The sequence below is a fragment of the Alnus glutinosa genome, chromosome 7 (assembly GCF_958979055.1).
Source record: "Alnus glutinosa chromosome 7, dhAlnGlut1.1, whole genome shotgun sequence".
NCBI classification, from domain to species: Eukaryota; Viridiplantae; Streptophyta; class Magnoliopsida; order Fagales; family Betulaceae; genus Alnus; species Alnus glutinosa.
This window is the reverse complement of record NC_084892.1, coordinates 29,669,689-29,678,609: the sequence shown is the minus strand read 5'-3', so window position 1 is coordinate 29,678,609 and position 8,921 is coordinate 29,669,689. Positions and strand designations below refer to the sequence as shown.

Here is an 8,921-nt window from a genome sequence, read left to right as displayed (position 1 = left end):
TTGAACAATTATTTTATAATGTTAACGTGACGGTTCCTATCTTCCCTTGAATAAATCTTTGTAAAAAAAAATAAAAAATCCAATAATTAGTTAGAAATGGCACATGAATATTATATGATAGATATATGATAAAATTGCGTTATATTAGATTACTCGTTTTTTTTGTTTGTTTGTAATAATATATATAATTCGGACATACAAATCAAAACACCGTTGTATTAAATAAACCAACCGGTCCAACCGCCCCGGTTTAAAGATCGTTATATAATTTATTTTCTTTACAATCTTCTATTTCTTATTTTCTTCTTACACTTATCTTTTCACGCTCTCTCTCTCTCTCTCTCTCTCTCTCTCTCTCAGTTTCTTTGCCGGTAAAGAACGAACGGGACGACGACCGATACGCGCGAAAACCCAACCTGAATATCGCCGGCACCGAATCAGCTACCATTGTATTCGTCATGGACTCTGAATCTGTAAGTCTCCGAATCTCTCCTCTGCCATTCGATTGAGATAAAACCTCCCACAATAGCAGCTCCGACCGACACCGTTTCTTCGGAAACCCTAAATTGATTAATCTTTTTCGAGCTAGTGCTCCGATTAGTCTTCGATTATTGAGGATACTAATGCTGGATATGGTTTTCTAATGCTTTTAGGGTTCTTGAGGTTCTGCCGGATTGATATATTTAGATATTTGATTTCTGCGATAAATTAGGGTTAGGGTTTTTGGTTCGAGGCATTTTTTGGGAAGTAGATTGGGGATTTTTCTTGATTTTAGGGTTTGTTTTGTTGGATTCGAGACGGGGAAGATAGGCGTGGGGTAGAGGATAATGTGTATACTCTGTGTGATTCAGAAGTGGTCTCGCCGGGTCGCTACGATGCTACCTTGGTTAGTCATTCCCCTCATAGGACTTTGGGCTCTCTCTCAACTCTTACCGCCAGCATTTCGGTTTGAGATTACCTCGCCTAGGCTGGCCTGCGTGTTTGTGCTTTTGGTTACTCTCTTTTGGTATGAGGTTTTGATGCCATGGCTGTCAACCTGGCGGGTTCGCAGGAATGCCCGGCTCAGGGAAAGGAAGAGGTTTGAAGCGATAGAATTGCAGAAGCTTCGGAAAACTGCAACTAGGCGGTGCAGGAACTGCTTGACTCCATATAGGGATCAGAATCCTGGTGGTGGTCGGTTTATGTGTTCATATTGTGGGCATGTTTCGAAGCGGCCAGTTTTGGACTTACCCATACCGCCTGGTATGGGAAATAATGGGATTATTAAGGATTTGGTTGGGAAAGGTGGGAAGATACTGAATGGTAAGGCGTGGTCCGAAAATGGATGGATGTGCGGTCAGGATTGGTTGGAGAATGGCAATTGGGTTGGTGGGTCTGTTGCAGGGAAGTCTAGTTATTGGAGGAAGAACGGGAATGGTGTTTTTGGAGAGGATGAACATTGTTTGGCCGAGAAGTCTTACTCGGGAGTTGTGATTTTTGCTTACAACCTGCTGACGTCTTTTTTCTTGAGCATTAGGTGGCTTTGGAGAAAGATTTTTAGGATTAGTTCATCTAGGGATGATAGCTCGACTGATGCTGAGCATCGGGGGATATTGGTTAAGAAGGGTGAGAATGGGGTGAACTATCCTGAAAGTAGAGGAGAGAAAGCACGCAGGAAAGCTGAGGAGAAGAGACAGGCTAGGTTAGAGAAGGAGCTTTTGGAGGAGGAAGAGCGAAAGCAGAGGGAGGAGGTTGCAAGACTGGTGGAGGAACGGAGGAGATTGAGGGATGAGAAAATGGAGGCTGAAAAAGATTGTGGCAAAACATCATCACCTGTCCGGGAGAAAGATGGTAAGAAGGAAGCAGAAAAGAGGCGTCATGAGAGAAGAAAAGAGAAAGACAAAGGGTCAAGTAAGAGCAATTCTGATGCAGAAGAGCTAGAAAAAAGAGCAGGTAAGGAAAGTGAGCGAAAGCGAGAATCAGACAAGAAGAGTGAGATTGATCGTCGGGAACATCAGAAATCTGGGACAGAAAGTGTCAGAGGCCAGAGCACCGAGACTGGACATGGGATGAGAAGTATATCTGCAAACAGTTTTAGCCGTGGAAATTCTGGAACTAGGTATCTGGATCGTATGAGGGGTACGATTTTTTCCTCTTCTAGAGCATTTAGTGGTGGTGGTCTTTTTGGGAAGGGTGCTAATATTCCTGCCACAATTACAAAGGAATACAAGCCTAACAGTTCTGTAGATCATGTCCATACTTTTGCTCATAAAAGAGATTTATTTCCACATGAGCACGAAGCTGCCAAACCAAGTATAAATGGAGATGACAAGAACATCAATCGCCCTGTAAGTTGTCCTTACTGTGTATTTACTTTAATCTGTCACAGTAGCGTGATCTCTTAGTGTCTTACTTAGATCGGAAATTCATAGAGGATGTAAGTATTTGTCATGCTCTTTTTACTTATTATCTATCATACCATGCATGTGCTCTGCATTCCATCATTATTAATTCTGTTTGTGTAAGTTTCTCCTTTTGGTAAGTAATAAATTTCTTTAAAGAAAAATGTAAACGTAAGCATCCTACTTATGTGTTTTCAAAACTGTTAAGTTTGCTCATATCCTTATTGACATTTAAGCTTAATTCTCCAAACTTGGACCTCAACTTCTACTGCCAGCTTTAGCACTACTTTTGGATTTCATATCTCTTTCCTATTGGCTACATCTTCTTTCTTCATCACCCCCCCCCCCCCCCCCCCCATCTCAAACCAAAATAAAAAATAAAGAAAAAGAAGGGAAAAATTAAAAAAGGTATTCTGTCTGCATTTGAGTGGCAGTGGTTGAGTTCCGCTGGCTTGTCAAGCATGATAATCTTAGGAGTATTTTATCACTGTATTTAGGTAGAAGAAATGCTATAACAATGTTGAGCTGCTGACCTGCAGGTCCTCTCAGAACCACAACCTTGGACAACACCTAAAAAAACATGGCAACAATTATTTACTCGATCATCTGTTCCTTTATCAAATCCAAATGTCATAAGCAGACCAAATACAAAGTTCCAAGCAGAAGTTCAAAACCCACAGTTTTGCAGTCAAACATCATCGACACAATCGTATGATAATCCAATAAGCTTTGGGCTGCCGTCACCATTTACACTGTCTACCTATCCCAACGGATCTACAAGCAGTAGTTTAGGTTTTTCACCTGCAATTGAGCCAATCTTCCCTCGCATTGGAGAAGCGCCTCATGAATTTATACATGAAGAGCCAGAGCTTTTTGAAGATCCGTGCTATGATCCTGATCCAGTATCCCTGCTCGGACCTGTTTCGGAGTCGCTTGATAATTTTCAGTTGGACCTGGGCACTGGCTTTGCAACAGACGCAGGATTGGAAACGCCTCGTCCTTTAAAGAAAGTATCTGCTTCATCTGAAGTTAACAAGCCATCTCCAATTGAGTCTCCGATGTCACGAGAAAAGCATAATAATTCTAATTGGCTTTTGAATCCCTCTAGGGCCCAAGATATGCATACTTTACCTGTGAATGATGCTACTGTGAATGAGACAGGAACGTGGCAGATGTGGAATACTTCTCCTCTTGGTCAGGATGGTCTAGGTTTAGTAGGAGGGCCTGTGAGCTGGCTTTCACCCCCAGAACGGAACAGATCAAACAAGGAAGATTTTGTGCATCCTTCTCAGAAAACTACTGCTTCACTGTTTACAAATGAGGACCATGTCCTTCCTGGCATTCATTCTCCTCAGAATGTCTATCTTGGTAATGGGCAGAATGGTGGGCCATTTAGCCCTGTCACTGGTTCAAGTGATAATGAACCCTGGCTACAGAAAGCTTTCTTTCCACCATTGTCAGGAGAAAACCATTTTCCTCTCAAGCCTCAAGAAGGGACCACACAGAATGAAATGATTTATGGCAGTCTCGGCTCTGGAAGTAAACATCCATTCGAGCTTTCTCCTGCTAATCGTTGGTCCAAGTAAGTGCTCTACGCTTTTATCCTTTTTTTATATTAACCTGCAAGCTGGTTGTGTATCTGTGCCAAATACCCATGTTTTAACATTAAGATTGATTACAGTAACACGTTTATATGTTCCCTCTTTGATGATTATGCTGTAAAGGTTGGGAATGTCTGTACTAATCCAGTGTCTATATGTTTTTACTGACATCACTCATTTTACTGTAACTATATTTCCCAGAATAGTGGAAGATAGAAGAAAATATCATTTACTTTTGTCTCCTGCATGTTATTCTATAGATGATGTTGTACGTGAGTGAAGTGACCATCTTTTTGAAGATGGGGCATAAGCGGTTTAGTCGGGCATAGTGTAGACTATTTTCATGCCACTTTCATAGTTCCATATATATTATATAGTCCTTATGTGTGTACAGTCAGGTCAGGGAAGTTGTTCATGAACCACATGTGAGATCGCTCTCAACCTCTCAACCTTACCTGTACTCAAGGACTTTGGTACTGCCTTCACTTGATCCGCAAACAGGCCTCCCTCCCTCAAAGAGTCCTCGATCCATGCATGCATTTGTGGACACCCACTTGATCTAGAGCATCTTTCCCACTTCTTCAGCCACTTCGTATAAATATTTTTACCTAAAATTTGATAATCATACTGTAGCTTTTGCTGTACTGGACTTTATGCAAGTGTGTGCATGTTTTGGGGAGCATTGACCTCCACACACAGTCTTTTGGAAGATGCAATGTTGGATGCCAGCATGATACTTGACTTGGAATCTTGATTTTGAAGTCCATCAATCTTGGTCATTTTATAATATTTACCTTTATTCCTTATCATTTAATAAAAGAAGGGTTTTATGATAATATTTAAATTGTAAGGAGGTTTGGATGTAAACCTGGGTAAGTATCAAGCGTTGCAGTTCACTTGTCAAATAATATGGTGCCTGATTTCATGCATTGCTCTTTTCATATATATAAATTACGAGTGATCTGGGAGGAGGAGGCCCCAGCTTTTCTCAGATGCTTATTGTGATTGCGACATTGTATGTGAGGTGAAAGCTTAGCAGCCACAAGAACTAGAGAAAAGCTGCTAGTTGATTTTTGTTGGGAAACTGGGCCCCTAATGATGGCTTAAAGGTGTAATCCTTTAGCAACAGGTCACTGTAGAATAAAGGAAATCCATACTTAAAAGTCATGCTGTTCCAAACAGAGGTACTAGATTAATGTGATTAGCTCAAACACTGCCGAATAAATAATAGTATAAACAATTCCCGTCAATGCTGTGATAACTACTGACAACCCAATATGGTTTTTGATATCGAGGCTAGATGCCTAGGCTTTCACAGTTTTGTCATTGCTCTAGATGAGATGTGCACAGCTAAGTAAGCTAACCTTTAATAAAGGAGCAGCCACACAACATAAACGGAAACTTTCTTGATTTTGGATATTGATTGACTCTTTTAATTAATCTTGAATTTTGGATGGGGCTTTCTTTCATTCTTTACCCAATTTTAAAGATCATTACTTACCAAAATAAGTAATTAATTCTTTGTGCTTCATACATAGCAGTTATGCAAATTTTCTACGGTCGTTTTCAGCCTTCTTTGATTTAGTTATTTCTAGTAACTAATTGTACTTTTTGAATGGTAAATCTCTTACATTTTTGAGCTTTTATGCATTTTAGTTAAGTCAAAATATTAGCAAACAAGTTTGCCATCGGTTAGTGTATCCATCTGAGGGCTTCATCTTCTTATTTTAATGATTTTAAAGCAAGCAACTATTATCTGCCGACTGGTTGTTCCGTTCTTGATTCTATTGCGTCTAATGCATCAAAGTATTGAACCTGTCATGCGGATTTTATATCTTATGAGGCTTGATATATGAGAGAGGATGATGAATTCGAGACAACATCCTATTGCAAATTAGGGTCTCCATCAAATGATTGAGGAGTCCATTAAGGGCATTTTCTTAGTCTTTTACGGACAGACATAAATTTTTCAGTCTAAGCATGCCCCGTCACGGAAACATGACATGAATTCTATTTCTGTTTTTCAGAGCCCTAGCTGAGTGGTTCCTCAGTGGAGTTATTAAGTTCTTCTGAATGTAAATTCTGTGTTTTTTCTTTTCTTTTCCAATATTTAAATGAAAATAATTATTTTAATTAGCTTATAAAAAAATTATTTTATTTAAATCACATCTAAAGTCATGATTGTCCCAATATTTTTGTCCTATCACTTTGCTTTATATATTTTATGTAGAACTGCATTGTAATAACATAAATGCATGAAATGAGTTGCATGTGTAATAACAATAATGCGTGAATGTCTGATAAATATTTGTGGAGTAATGCTATATGCAAGACTCATATCCCTCCAAATGTGACATGGCTTATAAAATCACTGTTGAATTTGGCGGGATGGATCACTATTGAATTTTGATCTAATAGTAATTTTAAAAGCCGTCACATTTGGGGATAAAAGAGGGATAAGAGTCTTGCATATAGCATAACTCATATTTGTGACACGGTTTGTCTCGTGAAATAGGAAGGATGTGCTCATGGAAAGCAGCTAAAAAGGTTTTTTTTTTTTTGATAAGTTATGCAGCTAAAAACTTTGACGAGTGATGAGAGGCATCTCCTTAAATTATTTGAGCCGACTAAAAAGCCTTTGGAGATCTTTAGCTTTGTGTTTTAGTTGATGTTAAATGGTGGTAGAATGTTTTCCTGGGAGTTTATAGCTTGGTGTTCTCCCTTCTTTGAATGGTTTGATTGCTTATGATTCATAATACATGAACCTAGTTGTTGGATGGGTCCGTTGTATGTTTAGATTGTTTTGTGGTGTTTTTGAGGAGAAAGAAGTAATAAAAGTTTTGAGGATTGCAAGAAGACTGGTGGTGGAACTTAAAAGTCTTTTTTTTCTTTTCTTTAATACTCTTAATCTTTGGACAGCTGTCTGTCTCTCCTTATTTGCCTAGTTTTTACGACTTTCTTGTATACTTCATGTGTACTTGGGTTTTGCCTCTTACTTTTTAATTATATTTCGATTACTTATCATTTTTAAAAAAAAAAAAATAAAAAAAATCATGAATGGCAATCTGATTCCTGTTTTGGTTCAATTTCTTGTAGCAGAAAGGAATGGGCTGTGCCGGCTTCAGGGGAAGGTGTTGGAAAGTCATCCGTGGCAAGGCCCCATATTGGGGGTCTATATCCCAGTCAGGATGTACAGTCACTTTGGTGATTCGATTGGAAACAGTGAGAGAGTGATGAGGGACTAAAATTAAAATACACTTGTTCTCTCTCAAGGCAAATAGCCTCTTTTGGAGGAGAGTTTAGAAATACTGGATGCATTGTATCTTCCTGCTCATCTTTATAAGGGAGATTGATGTTTACTTACATTAGCATGGATAGGAATACACGTGGCATTGCATGCATTTATGCGGCAGTTAAGAGCTAGGTTTAATATGTTTCTAATTTTTGAGTTTTAGTTCCTTTCTATGCTGCTGGGGATGAGGGGGTCTCCCGTTATTGAGGAATTTCTTGGATGGATGGATGGATGTCAAATGTCAAATGATAATATACTAATGCTGGCTACTTCTGTTCATAATATAGTTTATATGCGCAACCTTTTTCTTTTTGGGTTTAGACGACCTTTGCCAATCGGTTTCTGGAGACCCCTACCCCCTCCCCAATTGGAATTGGAGAAAGTGTTCTAAATAATTCAGCAGCTCATGCGCAAATACTAGTGTTACAATTAGTATAATTTTTTTGGAGGGTTGTGTTATTTTGGCTGATTGGCCCAAACAAATATTAGGATGCCTCGTAAGGTTTCTGTGAGTGATGCATTTGTTCAGTACGTTACGGAGAAATTTCCTCCAAACTCTTCTAACTCTGTCGTGTATCTTCTAGCATGTGTTTTTACTTGCATGTTATTTTTAGTTAAAAAATCATGTGTTTTTTTTTTTTTTTTTTTTTTTTTTTTCTTTCATGGTAATTAAAAATGAGTAATATTATTTAGTAGATTGTTATACGACTGTCATATTATTTGGATTATGTTTAATCTCTCATTAAGTTGTATGACAATTGTATTAGAGTCTACTAAATATCATTTCTCATTAAAAAAAATGTGTTTTTCACATCTTAATTAAAAAGAAAATCATGTGATTCTCACGTGCTAATAAGAGTAGCAATTCATATTAGCGTGTTGAAACATGAGTATAATATTATATATGCCAAGTCTTATCTGACTTTTTAATTAAACAAGCTAGACCTCTGAATCTTAACCTGTTAATATTGTGTTGGGTTTGTGCCGAGCTTGCAGATCGTGTCAAAAAATTTCAACGTAAATGTTGAGTGTCCTATTTGAGTCGGTAAGACATGCTTATAAGATTAGATAACACTAACTTGATCCATTTAATTAAACAGTCTAGACTCTTTATTTTTAACTTGATAATTTCGTATTGAATTTATAGATTATGTCAAAATTTGTTAGACCTACATGCTAAAAGGCACGTGATAATTTTTTAGATTGAGTTGATAGAAATTCTTTCAATCCAATTTAGATCAAATTTATAATCGTATGACTCTTAATTCATTTTGAGAAAGAACAGTCGAGTGATTTTTATTACGAGGTGAAAGGCTTATTTTACAATCGATTGAGTATGTGTGCGCACTTTCCCATTGGCAAAAGATGAAAGTTACACTCCTAATGTACGAGCCTTTAAGTTGTGTAAGCACTTTTAGGTCGTATCTTGATGTTGATGATGGGGGGGGGGGGGGGGGGGGGTTCAAATTATGGGGTCTAACTTAATCTGCTGGCATGGAATATACCTTAACATAAATGCGTAATAATTGAGCATGATCCAAATCGACGTGCTTCTATGTGTTTGGTTCGAATAAAAAGTTTTTTATTTTTTGATAAGTAATAAGTTGGTTTTATTAAAAGCGTAAGTCGCCCTTCAATACACCGGCA

At 38.1% G+C, this 8,921-nt stretch overlaps 1 protein-coding gene across 4 annotated transcripts; it reads left to right on the top strand.

Moving 5' to 3' along the window:
• The first annotated feature begins 304 nt into the window (after nucleotides 1-304).
• Nucleotides 305-7,594, top strand: LOC133872478 (uncharacterized). 4 transcript variants are annotated; one of them, XM_062309985.1, is made up of 4 exons: nucleotides 305-473; nucleotides 654-2,327; nucleotides 2,921-3,963; nucleotides 4,377-4,738. In XM_062309985.1, exons 2-4 carry the CDS (start codon nucleotides 828-830, stop codon nucleotides 4,543-4,545), a joined length of 2,712 nt encoding a protein of 903 aa, XP_062165969.1. In that variant the 5' UTR covers nucleotides 305-473; nucleotides 654-827; the 3' UTR covers nucleotides 4,546-4,738. The 4 variants fall into 4 exon arrangements, with proteins under 4 accessions (XP_062165969.1, XP_062165971.1, XP_062165970.1 ...); XM_062309987.1 differs by lacking the exon at nucleotides 4,377-4,738 and adding an exon at nucleotides 7,082-7,594 and having other exon boundaries at nucleotides 305-2,327; XM_062309986.1 differs by lacking the exon at nucleotides 4,377-4,738 and adding an exon at nucleotides 7,079-7,594 and having other exon boundaries at nucleotides 305-2,327.
• Nucleotides 7,595-8,921: the final 1,327 nt, after the last annotated feature.

Coding starts and splice junctions, on each gene's coding strand:
- LOC133872478 (XM_062309985.1), top strand. CDS start 828: ATGTGTATACTCTGTGTGATTCAGAAGTGGTCTCGCCGGGTCGCTACG. Junction 2,328..2,920: donor ACAAGAACATCAATCGCCCT/GTAAGTTGTCCT, acceptor GCTGACCTGCAG/GTCCTCTCAGAACCACAACC. Junction 3,964..4,376: donor CCTGCTAATCGTTGGTCCAA/GTAAGTGCTCTA, acceptor ATGTGTGTACAG/TCAGGTCAGGGAAGTTGTTC.